This window comes from Cetorhinus maximus, chromosome 20, assembly GCF_964194155.1.
Source record: "Cetorhinus maximus chromosome 20, sCetMax3.hap1.1, whole genome shotgun sequence".
Taxonomy (NCBI): domain Eukaryota; kingdom Metazoa; phylum Chordata; class Chondrichthyes; order Lamniformes; family Cetorhinidae; genus Cetorhinus; species Cetorhinus maximus.
The window spans coordinates 94,772,266-94,787,409 of NC_135898.1; the positions used below are offsets into that span (position 1 = coordinate 94,772,266).

General features: G+C 41.0%; 1 protein-coding gene across 5 annotated transcripts in view; it reads left to right on the top strand.

Annotated features, from left to right (window-relative positions):
- pdcd4b (programmed cell death 4b) overlaps positions 1–14,828 on the top strand; it is a 386,498-nt gene extending 371,670 nt beyond the window's left edge. For all 5 annotated transcript variants that reach the window (XM_078565178.1, XM_078565175.1, XM_078565177.1 and 2 more), the window contains exons 7-11: positions 148–262; positions 2,467–2,574; positions 11,967–12,077; positions 12,871–13,010; positions 14,126–14,828. In XM_078565178.1, the coding sequence (XP_078421304.1) occupies positions 148–262; positions 2,467–2,574; positions 11,967–12,077; positions 12,871–13,010; positions 14,126–14,174 (523 nt within the window). In that variant the 3' untranslated portion in view covers positions 14,175–14,828. The remainder of the gene's footprint in view (positions 1–147; positions 263–2,466; positions 2,575–11,966; positions 12,078–12,870; positions 13,011–14,125) is intronic.
- Positions 14,829–15,144: the final 316 nt, after the last annotated feature.

A 15,144-nucleotide genomic window follows, 5' to 3' on the forward strand; every position in this document is an offset into this window, starting at 1 on the left:
CAAACTGTTAACTCTAGTTGATTTTAGTAACACTTGTTCAGCCTCTGGAGGTTTGGAAGTAGCTTGCAATATTCAATCACTTGAACAAACATACTTGAGGTTAACTTCACTTTCCCTTGCCCGCCTCCCCCACCCCAATCTATCTAGAGCTGCCTTGGGTAGAGCAGCCGTGTTGCTCAGTATGAAGAGGGGAGGTCTGCGTCTGGACAATGTATGGGGAACAGGAGGAGGACAAAGGCCAGTTGAACAGCTTGTCCAGGAGGTACATTATTTTAGTGATCTATTTTTGTAGTGTTCTGCATAATGTGTAGCTTGAATGAAAGTGTAATTGACTTTTTCCTCCTATTCCTAAAACTAGGATTAGATTTTGTAGCCTATAATTTCAAATTGTAAAATAAACCCTTGTAAAAAAGATCTCTCACACTGAATTTCCCCCTCTATAACTTTCCTGGGAGTTGAGGAGAAATGGTATTTTATGGAGTGGGAATTGTATGCAATTTGGACCAATATCTACATAATGCCTTGAAGATAGATGTTTAAAAAGGGCCTAATGTAGTTTGTATACTATAGGAAGACCTTTGAAAATTGTTCACCGGCATGAAAAGATCCATGTCATGACTGTTGCAAACAACTTATTCCTTCAACTGCAAATTTGATTTCTGATCAAGCGGTCATAGTAGCTGTTAAATCTAAACTCTTCTTGGCACCATAATATTCTACTAACTATGATAGGTATTAAAAACACCTATTACATTTTTAGGTTCTTTTTCATAATCCTTCTTTCATTGCTTTCCCCACGATCTTTCATATTATTCACCCCTAGCGAGTTTATCTCGCAACTTGATGGGGGCAATTTTTTTCTCAAATCGGATTGCTATCATTACGGCTGACGCCAGACTTTTCTATTTTCATGGCTGTCTAGCTAGCCATGTTTTTGCAAATGCCATTTATTGCTTTTGTAAAGGAATACCATTCTTGCAAAGTTTCCTCTCCATTTATTGTTTATACCAAACTGTTCATACCAAATTGCCTGGCAAGTTAATTTCATGAGTGGACATGGAGCAAAAACATAGAGATCTGAAGATGTTTGTGCACAAATCCTTGATAATGATAGGCCAGGTTAACAATGCAGTTAAAAGAACATGTGAGATCCTGGGCATGATAAATAGAGCCATTGAGTGCAAAAGCCAGTAAGTTATGCTAAACCTATATTCAACACTAGTTTGGCTCCAGCTGGAGCATTGTGTCCAACCCTGGGTATCACACTATAGTAAGGATATCACAACCTTGGAGAGGATATAAAGAGATTTACTAGAATGTTTCCACGGATGAGGAGTTTGTTTCATGAATAGACTGGAGAGACTGGGGTTCTTCTCCTTAGAACAGAGAAGGCTGAGAGGAGATTTGATGGAGGTGCTTTAAACTCATGAAGGGTTTGGATAGAGTAAATAAGAGAAAATGTTTCTAATGGCTGAGGAGTTGAAAACTGGAGGGCACTGATTTAAGATTTTTGGAAAAAGAACCAGAGGTGACATTAAGATTTTATTTTTACGCAGAGTGTGGTAGGATTTGACTTGATGGGGTGGTGGATTTAGTAGTAGTCTTCAAAAGAGAATTGGATAAATGTTGGAAGGAGAAACAATTGCAAAAATATGGGGAAAGAGCAGGGAGTGAGAGTAACTGGATTTCTCTTTCAAAAAAAGGATGTGGATTTGATGGGCTGAATGGTCACCTCCTGTGCTGTACTATTCTGATTATATGTTGCAGTGTAAACATCTGTGCGCCTGCCCCTATGAAACCTCAATGTGTAACAATTGTCTTATTCTTACAGGATTAACTGAAGTAAGAATAATCCAAATAATTTGAGTGCGTGGAAGTTTATTGTTAACTTTTCAGAACCTTAAATTTATTCTTTCATGGGGTTTGGGTGTTGCTGGCAAAGCCAGCATTTATTGCCCATCCCTAATTGCCCTTGAACTGTGTGGCTTGCTACCCCATTTCAGAGGGCAGTTAAGAATCACCGTGTAACTGTAGACCTGGAGTATTGTAGGCCAGACCAGGTGAGGATGGCAGATTTCTTTCCCTATAGGACATTGGTGAACAATATGGGTTTTTACAACAACCAATTGATAGTTGTCATGGTAACCACTACTGATACTAGCTTTATATTCCAGATTTATTAATTAAATTTAAATCCCACCAGCTGCATTGGTGGAATTTGGACCCATGTCCCCAGAGCATTAGCCTAGTCTTCCGGATTGCCAGTCCAGTGATATTAACACTATGCTGCCATCTCTCAACCTTTAGCCACCTTGACTTGAAATCTGCAACAAGCAATCTATGTAAATTTAATAGTGGTAACCAATGGGCAGGGTTTAAGAGCTAGTCACGTAGTGAATGGCTAAATGTTAGTTGACGCAGAGATTTGACTGCATCTTCTTTCCACCCCAATTATTACTCTGATAGATTGACATGTTGCTGAAGGAATACCAGGTGTCTGGAGATGTGGAAGAAGCTGAACACTGCCTGCGGGAACTCGAAGTGCCACACTTTCACCATGAATTTGTGTATAAGGTAAAAATAAATGAAGGCCTCCAAATACAGCATACTTTTTATACAATAAACTGTCCACAGTGTTGAAATAATCACAATATCCAAGGTAATGGAAATAAAAGTAGGAGAATATCTAAGCAGCGGTGTTTTTAATATAATACAGTTTAGGATAATAATTGAGAAGGACAGAAAATGTGACAAAGACTGAAGAAAAGCTGATTTTAAGGGGCTGAGAAAACAGCAAAATAAAATGGACAATAACATTGGCAAACAAATGATGGAGAACAATAATGTGAAACCTTTAAAACAGTGTTCAGCAGACTCCAGGAAAGGTGTATTCTGACAAAACACTAATGAAACTCCATAGATGAATAAAGTCATGAGAAAATTGCGGGTTTAAAAAAAAGTGACAAACATAAAGTTCATGGACAGCAAGTGAGAGTATGACCAGGAAGAATACAAAGATCAAGAGAAAGGTCAAAGAAATTGGGAAGGCAAAGAGGAACTGTGAAATTAAATATCAAGGAACACAAAACAAAACAGTAAAATATTCTACAGACAAGTTATAAAAAGGAACGGTAAGTCTGGTGTGAACAGGGCCATTAAGGGATGGTCAAGGTAAAATCACAAGCAACAATAGTGAAATGGCAGAAATATTAAAGTTATTTTGATTCAGTATTTCCCGGGTAGACTGATCAGGTGTACGTGACATTGGAATATAAGATTACAGTTAAAACTGAAAAAATAAATAAGTTAAACTCAGGATAAAACACCTGGTCCAGATGAAATACATCCATGCATTTTAAAAGAATCTAGGGAAGAGATAGCAAAGGCACTATTACCCATACTTCTTTTATTAGGAAAGGGTATAGTGCCAGAGGACTAGCAGATAGCAAACGTTATACTTATATTTAAGAAGGGAGATCGATCATGTCTAGGGAACTGTAGACCAGCCATCTTAACGTCAGTTGTATGAAAAGTAATGAAATCCTTACTAAAGGAGAAAATAGAGAAAGATCTAGAAAGCAAAAATATAATGAATAATCAACATGGATTTCAAAAGGGAAAGTCTTATTTGCTGAGCCTCATTGCATTCTTTGAAAAATTAACAGGGTAGATAAGGGTGATCGGTAGATGTATCACACATCAAGATTTCTAAAAGGTCTTCAATAAGGCATCTCACAATACACGAATGAATGAGCTTTGAACATGCAGAGTCGGGGAACGAGTGTTAGAATGAAACTTGCACAACAGAAAGCAGATAGTGGGGGTAAACGGTACTTTTTCCAGAGTGGCAGAAGGTAGGAACTGCAGGTCCCACAGGGATCAATTCTGGGACTACTGTTATTTACAGTTTGTATTAATGAATTAGACTTTACCTAATATCTAAACTTGCAGACAACAACAAATTAGGTGGGATAATCAACACTGAGGAGGACTGCAACAAATTGGAAGTAGACATTAATAAACTTGAAAAATAGGCATATGTCAAATGTATTTCAACATAGAAAAGTGTTAGGTAACAATTTTCGGCAAGAAAAATGAGGTCACATATTACTTGGGGAATGGAAATCCTAATAGGGTAGAGGAACAAAGGGGTCTGTCTGGATGTACAAATCACTACAAATCATGACTTGAGTCAATAAAGCCATAACAAAAGAAAACCATGCACTAAGGTTTATTTCTACAGGGATAAAATTGAAAATGGAGAAATTATACTGAACCTGTTTCGAACCTTGATTAAACCACGCTTGAACTGTGTACAGTTTTGCCATATTAAAAAAAGTCACTGAAGAGGATGCAAAGAAGATTTACATAGATGATACTAGGTGCATTTCTATCAGGAAAGAACAAACCACCTGATGCTCTCTTGAAAAGGGAAGGTTGAGGAGTAACCTAAAAAAGATTATGGAGGGTTTTAATAGAGTAAACAATGTTTTCACTTCTGGGAAGAGTGAAACCAGAGAGGAAAGCGAAGGGCTTTTCTGCTGTAGATGAGCTGGCTCAGGAGAAAGAAGCCTCCTGCTTTTCAGCGTAGCTTTGAGCCATTTCTACTACATTTATAGGAAAATTATTTAGTTTTGGTGATCTATGCCCAGCAGTATTTCGATCAGCATACTGATCTGACACAGATTTGATGAAACAAAAAGGAAACTGATGTTAGGAGCATTGACTTTGAGTAATGCTTTCAGAAGAAGCTGAGCAATTTGCAGCTCTTATGTTTAAAGTACCTGTCAGCACAGAGAACTGTTACTCACCTTTTTAACAATAGGGATTCGAGCACCATATTGCTCAGTGCAGTTGATAAAGGAAACTGAATTTATACAAATGGTTTTGGCAGTTTCAGTTTGAGTGCTACAACAGTCTATTCATGACTGTTACAAGCAAATTGCACTCTACCTAGCTCCAAAGATTCTACACACAAACACACCAGCTACAAGCTTGTCATCTTTTAGATCCAATATAATGTTTGGTAGCTCCATTTGCGATGTGCTGCAATATATTCGGTATTTTTTTCAGTGCCCGCAGTGTACTCTAGCTACACTCATTCTTGTACTATTGCTAGAGCCTATGCTTAATTTAAATTATCTGGTTATGTTTTCAACACTAAATTTCCACTTTACTGCATTACAGCAGAACCTGTAAGTTAGGGATACATACGTGACTTGCATTAGGTGTCCTTATTTTCAAAATGGTCATTGTATGTAAACAGGATAAGACAAATATTTCAGGGTTGACTATCTTTTACAACATTTCTCCTTTTTGTTGAGGAGAACTGTCTGGAATAGTGCAGCTATTGCCCTGGCAATGAGATGATTGACCTCCAACAGCCACAACCATCTTCCTTTCTGCTAAATATGACTCCAACCAGTGGAGAAGTTTCCCCAGATTCCCATTGACTTCAGTTTTGCAAAGGTTCCTTGATGACAGTCAGATGCTTCCTTAATATCAAGGGTGGTCACTCTCACCTTGCCTCTTTAGCCCATGTTTCGATCCAGGCTGTAATAAGGTCAGGAGCTGAATGGCCCTGGCAGAATCCAAATTGAGCATCAGTGAGGTTATTGTTGAGTAAGTGCCGCTTGTTAGCACTGTCAACGACCCCTTCCATCACTTTACTGATGATCAAGAGGAGACTGATGGGGCGGTAATTGGCCGGGTAGGATTTGTCCACAAAAAGCAGGACGGCATAACTGAGCAATTTTCCACATTGCTGGATAGATCCCAGTGTTGTAGCTGTACTGGAACAGCTTGGCTTGGGTTACGGCTCGTTCTAGAGCACAAGTCTTCAGCACTGTTGCTGGAATGTTGTCAGGGCCCATAGCCTTAACAGTATTCGGTACCTTCAGCCATTTCTTGATATCACATGGAGTGAATTGAATTGGCTGAAGACTGGCATCTGTGATGCTGGGGACCTCTTGAGAAGGCCAAGATGGATCATCCACTCAGCACCTCTGGCTGAAAATGGTTGCTAAAATGCTTCAGCCTTATCTTTTGCACTGGATGTGCTGGGCTGCCACATTATTGAAGATGGGGATATTTGTGGAGTTGCCTCCTCCCGTTAGTTGTTTCATTGTCCACCGCCATTCCCAACTGGATGTGGCATGATTGCAGAGTTTTGACCTGATCCATTGGTTGTGGGATCGCTTTGCCCCATCTATCACATGCTCCCACCGTTTGGCACGCAAGTAGACCTGTGTTGTAGCTTCACCAGGTTGACACCTCATTTTTAGGTATGCCCGGTGCTGCTCCTGGCATGCCCTCTGGCGCTCTTCATTGAACCAGGATTGATCCCCTGGCTTGGTGATAATGGAGTGGGGGATATGCTGGGCCATGAGGTTACAGATTGTGGTCGAATACAATTCTGATGCTGCCGATGGCCCACAGCGCCTCAGGGATGCCCGGTTTGAATTGCTAGATCTATTTGAAACCTTACCCATTTAACATAGTAGTAGTGTTACACAACAAAATGGAGGTATCAGTGTGAAGATGGAACTTTGTCTCCACAAGGACTGTGCAGTGGTTACTCCTACCAATTCAGTCGTGGATAGATGCATCTGTGATAGGCAGGTCGTAGAGGATGAGGTCGAATAGGTTTTTCCCTCTACAGCCTGCCTATCACAGATGCATCTATCCACGACTGAATTGGTAGGAGTAACCACTGCACAGTCCTTGTGGAGACGAAGTTCCATCTTCACACTGATACCCTTGTTGGTTCCCTCACCACCTGCCATAGACCCAGGCTAGCAGCCACTAGGACTCACCCAGCTTTGTCATTGGTGTTGCTGCTGGCCACACTTGATGTACATTAAGTCCCCCACTTAGAGTGCATTCTGTACCCTTGCTGCTTTCAGTGCTTCCAAGTGGTAATTAACATGGCAGAGTACTGATTTGTCAGCTGAAGGGAGTGGTAGGTGGTCAGCAGGTGATTTCCTTGCGCATGTTTAACCTGATGGCACGAGATTTCATGGGGTCCGGAGTTAAAGTTGAGGACTCCCAGGGGCAACTCCCTCCCGACTCTATACCGCTATGCTGCCACCTCTGGTGAGTCTCTCCTGCCGTTGGGACAGGATATACCCAGGGATGGTGATGGCGATGTCTAGGACATTGTCATACTCATGGAATCATACCTTACAGACTGTCAGGCTGTTGTTTGATGAGTCTGTGGGACAGCTCTCCCAGTTTTTACACAAGTCCTCAGATATTAGTAAGGAGGACTTTGCAGGGTTGACAAGGCTGGGTGTGCCATTATAATTTCTGTTGTCTAGTTTGATGCTGGGTGATCCTTCTGGTTTCATCCCTGATCAACTTTTCTGTAGCGTTTTGGTGCAACTGAGTGGCTTGCTAGGCCAGTTCTGAGGGCACTTGAGTCAACCACATTGCTGTAGATCTGGAATCATATGTAGGCCAGACCAGGTAAGGATGGCAGATTTCCCTCCCTATTGAACCAGATGTGATTTTATGACAATTGGCAGTGGTTTCATGGTCAACATTACTGAGACTAGCTTTTAATTCCAGGTATATGAATTGAATTTAAATTCCAACTGCTGTGGTGGGATTTGAACTTGTGTACCCAGACCATTAGCCTGGGCCTTTGGATTACTAGTCCAGTGACATGTACACTATGTCACCACCTCTCTCTCCATTGTATCAGGATGGCTTCCTCCATCCAAACTAGACTGGGTTGGCCTCTGCAGTGTTAACCCAGCGGTCATGTGATTGAAGCTGGTTTCGGGGACTGCACCCAGCCAATCAATCAGAACCATCAGTCATCAGCCAGCCTAAGAACCAGACTCTGAAACTAGCGGCAAGTCATCAAGCAACCAACCTGTTCCAGTTTCAAAGTCCATCTGAGAGCCAACCTCCTGGATGCAAGAAACCTCGCAACCTGATGTAAATCCTTCGCCTTACAAGACCCTCAATTCAATTTTAAATCATCAAATCCATTCAAGAAACCCCAGGCCTGCCATGTGGAAGACCATAAATCATAAACCAGAGACTGAATTAACTGTAATCTGTAAAAGTACGTTGTCTTTTATCTGTATTGTGTACGCATGTGTGCGCAAGAGGGAGAAACTGTGTGGTGTTGTGTTAATTCGAGGCAAGTGTGTGAGAGTAAATAACTTTTTTTTCAAACTTGTTGCTGAATTTATTAATTGGAATATATACTCCAAGAGTAAGAAAAAACACAGCTGCTTCCATCTCTCTGTGACACTGGAATCTCCAAGTTGACAACCTGCACAAGTCATCATGGCTACTGTTGGGCTGGAGTGCCTGGCATTTCCCAGCCAAATTGGTGGAGATTAATGTCTAGTACACCCCTTCTCAGGATCCCATTCCTCCGTGTGCTGCAGTTGCTAATGTTTAAAGTGTTGTAGGATGTAGCTAGGGAACTGTTAGGAACTCATTAGTGCCTGGAGTAAGTAAATGGAGACGGAAAACAAACCCAGTTAAATCCATTGTTTTGCATTCCACCTTGAAAATCAGAAGGGGCACACACCTGAAATGTCATCTTTTATACAGAAAAAAATGCAGCATGACCCGACTCCCACCTATCTTGGAGTGACCCTTGACTACTAACTTACCATCACCATGCCTAAAGACTGCTAAAAAGATAAAGAAAAAGTGAACATCATCATCTACAAACTCGCCAGTGCAAGCTTGGGTGCAAAGCAGCTGTCCTCTGCACCGCTGCCGTAGCTCTGGCCTTTTTGGTAGCAAAGTACTGTGCACCCACATAGGTCTCAAATCGTCACACCAAACTCATTGACACACAGCTTCACTCGTGGTATCAACTCCAATCTAGTGGTTGCTAGTTCTCTCAAATATCACCCCACCCTCCATTCGACAGGGCACAGCAACATGCACAGAAATAACTCGTATTAACAGCACCTTGGACCTCCCCATCCACACAGACCTTCAAGACCCACCGTCAACTTGCCTCATGGATCTATGAAACCTCCTCTGGACATGAATCAAATATCTCCAACTCCATAACACTAATGAAACCTGAAGGAAAGCTTGGACAGAAAACACCCTCCCAAATAACCACACTGTCTCCGATCCAGCACCTCAACAACAAGGCTTCAATCTCCCCTGGAGTGTGTGGACTGGACATAGCTGATGTGGCCACCTGATGTACAAATGGCACCTCAAAATTTGGCCTGGCTGCGACCACAGTAAACTTGACCAAGCCATGGAGCGCATAATAACATCTTGCCCCCCAACTCAAGTTTGAGGGTGACATCCTGGACTGCACTTGCTCTGCAGTAGGGTGTTGGACTAGTTAGGGAACTTGACATTAAAACTACGACGACAGCTTCTACTCCTAAAGCCATGTGAAAGAAGTAGTGCCTGATGGGCTGCTGGAAACGGGTTGCCAACACAGTCTGGATGCATTCCTGGCATAAAAACAAAAAACTGCAGATGTTGGAAATCCAAAATAAAAATAAAAATACCTGGAAAAACTCAGCAGGTCTGGCAGCATCTGCGGAGAGGAACACAGTTAACGTTTCGAGTCCGTATGACTCTTCAACAGAACTAAGGAAAAATAGAAGAGAGGTGAAATATAAGCTGGTTTAAGGGCGGTGGTGGTGGGGGGGGTGGGGGGGGAGAGACAAGTAGAGCTGGATAGAGGGCCAGTGATAGGTGGAGATAGCCAAAAGATGTCACAGACAAAAGGACCAAGAGGTGTTGAAGGTGGTGATATTATCTAAGGAATGTGCTAATTAAGGGTAGAAAGCAGGACAAGCAAGGTACAGATAGCACTAGTGGGGGTGGGGTGGGGTGAAGGATTCAAAAAAGGCTAAAAGGTAGTGATAAAACAATGGAATAATGGAAATAGGTGGGAAAAGAAAAATCTATATAAATTATTGGAGGAAAAAAAGAGTGGGGGGGGATCGGAAAAGGGGTGGGGATGGAGGAGAGAGTTCATGATCTAAAATTGTTGAACTCAATATTCAGTCAGAAAGGCTGTAAAGTGCCTACTCGGAAGATGAGGTGCTGTTCCTCCAGTTTGCATTGAGCTTCACTGGAGCAATGCAGCAGGCCAAGGACAGAGATGTGGGTATGAGAGCAGGGTGGAGTGTTGAAATGGCAAGCAACAGGGAGGTCTGGGTAATGCTTGCGGACAGACCAAAGGTGTTCTGCAAAGCGGTCACCCAGTCTGCGTTTGGTCTCTCCAAGGTAGAGGAAACCGCATTGGGAGCAACGAATGCAGTAGACTAAATTGAGGGAAGTGCAAGTGAAATGCTGCTTCACTTGAAAGGAGTGTTTGGGCCCTGTTTTATCTCTACCTTTTAGCCTATTTCGATTCCTTCACCCCATCCCCACTAGGGCTATCTGTACCTTGCTTGTCCTGCTTTCTACCCTTAATTAGCACATTCCTTAGATAATATCACCACCTTCAACATCTCTTGGTCCTTTTGTCTATAACATCTTTTGGCTATCTCCACCTATCACTGGCCCTCTGTCCAGCTCTACTTGTCCCACCCACCCTTAAACCAGCTTATATTTCACCTCTCTTCTATTTTTCCTTAGTTCTGTTGAAGAGTCATACGGACTCGAAACGTTAACTGTGTTCCTCTCCGCAGATGCTGCCAGACCTGCTGAGTTTTTCCAGGTATTTTTATTTGCATTCCTGGCAGTTTGATTGCATAATGTTCTGACCAAATGACATCCACAAATATTTACATTGTATTGGATTACATTGTAATGGGTGTGGCACCCTGTAGTTGAGATTTTGTTTTCATGCTAGCAGCTATCCTGATAGATGTTCCATGAGCCAGCAGGCGAAGAGGAAACTGAGGGGGGCAGGGAAAAGGGAGAAGCCATTCTCTGCATCTCTCTTCCCCACCCCAAATTCTTAGGCGCCCCACAATTTTAGCCCCTTAACCAGCCTGGGTTTTGTGATTTTAATGAGAGTGAAACTCAGCATTCACCGTCATCACTCTGTGAAACTGACAGCAACTTCTGGTGTCCACACAGTCACAGGTAAATGCAGAAACCCAAAAATTGCAGTCAGTGATTCCTTGGTTTTCCATAGATGTACTGTTGAAGACCTTGGTGGAAATCTTAAACCACTTGATTTGGCATGAACTTCCACTTTTAATGTTGTTAGTCTCGCTGTAAAAACTATGAAAAGGTTATGATGAGGCCCCGTCTTCCCTCTTAGATGGACGTAAAAGTCCCACTATTTTCTTGTTGAATAAAGTATAACTGGGTTTTTAAATGGCCTACTAAGGCATGGTTACTGCTGGACAACCTCTGGCCCTGAAAAATAATTTTATTTGTATAATGTCAAATTTCTCCATTATGATAAAAGATAAATAAGTTTTTGATTTTTTAGCTTTTACCTTAATTCCCATGTGTAAGTCCCATTCTTTATTTTTGCTCTCTGTAAAATGGATAATTGGTGCTTTTTGTTCCTGATTTGCTGTCTAAGTTTGACCTGCTTGATGACATTGCTGCTAATTGCTGGAGATCCCCAATAGCTGAGGCTAGCATGAAATTAATGTGGGGAATGGTGAAACCCATACCACAGCGATTGCTAGATCTTTGTGGGCAACTTTCTTCGAAATCTGCTGCAAGCACCTCGCTGCTGACTGCAAAACCCAGGCATATATCATTGAAAATTAGACCTCTGCTTTTAAGGACATATGCATGTCTACAGAATTCTCAGAATATTTTTGAGACTTTTAAAAGTGACTCACAACTGCTTTTTTCCAGCACTTTGGTTTGGAAGACATTTTGAGTTAGAAATTAACTACTAGGTAATACATTACAATATTTTATTACAGTAATTTGGTTTTAAAGCTTGTTTAGAAATGTTTAACAGCGGCTAGTAGAGTTTTTGAAATTAAAATGCAGGTATCTGAGTTATTTTTGATTGTGGTATTCAAAATGTTTATCTTTAGGCTATCGTGATGGTTCTGGAATCAACTGGGGAAACTACATTCAAAATGATACTGAAGCTACTTAAATCCTTATGGGAATCATCAATCATAACAGTGGACCAAATGAACAGAGTAAGTATGCCACCTACTGGGCAACAGCGTAGCTTGCATTTAAAGGCTTTAAGGTACTGAAAGCTCAGCCACCACTATGGCCTTAATAGGGTTGACTATTTGTGCTTTAGGCTTCAGAGGATTGATTTTGTTAAGAAATCTCTCAAAAGGCTTTGCAGCTCGCTTTTGAATGTTTGCTGATGATATTTAGTCTCTTTTAGTTTAACATTAAAGCTGCCTTTTTTTGTTCGCAAAATAAATGGGTTCGCTAGAACTAAGTGTGAAAGCAACCTGTCAATGTTCACTGACACCTGGTACTGAGAAGTGCTGGTGCTTCAGTTTATGCCTAACATTTCCAAGCAACTGACTTCCAACCTCAGCTGGAGTGAGATGCTGTACCTCCTTCCATGAGGTAGGATTGAACTGTCTAGTTACACATGCTGCCTACTATTTCTTTGTCATGAAACTTTGTTGGTATAAATGTATGGTGAGCCAAGTAGGGAGAATACGCTTTGGGAGAATGGGGGATGGAGTGAACAAAGAATGCAGACAGAATGGGGAGAGATTAAAAAACGTGACTGATCACACCATAAGCTATTTGGAGTTTATTGGCAGATGTTTTTTGGATTATCTTTTTAAATTGTTTTCTGCAGTATATAAAACACCCCCTAGTTTCTGCAGTGAGATGGCCAAACTTGTCTGATGAAACAAAATTTATTTTTAAAAGTACAGAACCTAGCAAAACAGACTCTGCTGCTTCCAAAAATAAAAATGGGTTACATCTAATTCTAAAATTCTAACTTTTCTATTGCAGGGTTTTGAGAGGGTGTACAAGGAAATTCCTGATATTCATTTAGATGTGCCACAGGCTTACAATGTGATGGAACAATTTGTGGAACAGTGCCATCAGATGGGGATCATAGTGAAACAGCTGAGGGATCTTTGTCCCTCCAGGTGAGTGACATTGTGGTAGATTACTCAACTGATTGGTTTGCTCTTTTAAACTCAATCAAAACTTGTATTTCGTACATTGACTGTCATGAAACTGGCACAATGAGTTGAGTGTACTCCAAGGATACAGTAGACTCAATAACTACATAGGAGTTATTTTGAATGGGTATTTGGTTGCACTCTATGCTATTATTATTCTCCCTTCTTAAATTTTTGACCTGCATCCTTGAAGCCCTTTTACAGTCAAAACATCCAACCTCTAGCGTAATATATACTGCAATGTTTCTTTCAGTATTCAGAGGTTCGTGGTTGGGGCAAGGAAGGTTTCTTCTGTTTTCTATTTATTGTGAAATTGTAAGTTTGTGTGTATAAAAAGCTTGTTTATATTTTTTTCAAAAAATATTTTAACCTTCTTACCTTGCTTCCCATTCACCCACCATGTACTGATGGTGTTCCCACTCAATTGTCAGTGTGCACTGCAGCCATAGTACTTTCCTATCTACAGGATGCACTGCTGCAATTCGCTGGAGAGCACTTCCCAAACCCGTGGCACCTACCTTGAAGGACAAAGGCAGCAGGTACTTGGGAATGCAATTTCCCCTCCAAGTCGTACTTAATCCCAATTTGGACATTCCTTTAACATGGCTGGGTCAGAATCCTGCAACTAACAGCATTGTGGGAATATCTTCACCACTTGCTGGAATGCTACAGTTCAGGAAGGTGTTCTCAAGGGCAAATAGGATTGAGCAATAAATACTAGCCAGTGGCACTTCTTTCCTGATAATGGATCAAAAAGATTAGCGTACTTCTTGGGGGTAGTTAATATGTGGTTACCACCGTTTAAACCATGTACTTTTTAGGAGCTAGATGTGTAAAGTGCAGTTATTGAACTTAATTTTCCCATTTTTGTATGAGTTGAATAAAATGCATTAACTAGTTTGAACAAGTCCAGTCCAATTCAAGTTTGTGCACTACTATCAGAAGAATTTTTAACATTGTCAGAAGTTGGTGCCATATAGAGGAGCACCTACTACATAATTGCTATTGATTAAGAATTATCTGTACCTGTATTATTAGCGATGTTAATTTATTTTGTTTTGACTGTCTTCATCTTTAAGGGGACGCAAACGCTTTGTGAGCGAAGGAGATGGCGGGCGCTTCAAATGAGAAAGTTGTCAGAGGTGATTAAGCGCAAGTTCCTGCAATTTTTTTTTGTTTTTTTTTGTTTTTGTGCAGTCAACTTTTTGATTATAGCTTTTCAGTCCATATAGCTCTCGAGCATTGGGCACGAGTTAAACCTCATTCAATATTTTCGAGTGCATTCGCTACGAAAATAGAACCAAAAAGCACTTAATATGTGGGGGTATAGATTTTCTCTTTTTCCAAGGGTGAAGAATTAACAGCAGTGCCACACACTTGTGGCCAATGAAAATAAGCTACCTAAGGATATATATAGGTAATCTGATCATTCCATAGTCTTGTACAAACTTCACTGCCAAGCCTTTCTGAATACTATGGTCTTCAAAAAGACTGGCTTAAATACTGAAATCTCTATGAATGGGTTACACATGCTGTGTGTAATGGATCTCTTGGCTGCTAATGCTAAAAATGCAATGCTTCAAGCAGTTTAAAAAAAGCTGGACTCTACCTTTTTATTTCTGTACAATTTCCAGCAGAATGTATAAACTGTCCAATTGATTTATGGTACAAATAACTTCTGGCATTAAAAATTGATTTTGAAGATGGAATATGACAGTGGATTGTACTTTTCTTCCTTGCAGAACATGAAAATCAAAATAAAGTTGGTTTTTAAAAAGTGAAGATTTTTCTTTGTCTTCCCCCACCACACCACTATTTTGCAAGTTGTTCAGTTAGAAACATAGGAAAATATCGGACCAGCAAATCTGATGCATTCCATCTCGCAAAATTGCAGAATTTTAACGGCACTGAAGACCATTTGGCCCATCGTGTCTGCATTTACTCTCCAAATGAGCATTATGACTTAGGGGCCTTGCCCTGCATTTTCCCCATACCTTGTTTCTATTCAAATAATCATCTAATGCCCTCTTGAATGTCTCGATTGAACCTGCCTCCACCACACTTCCAGGCAATGCGTTCCAGACCTGAACCACTTGCT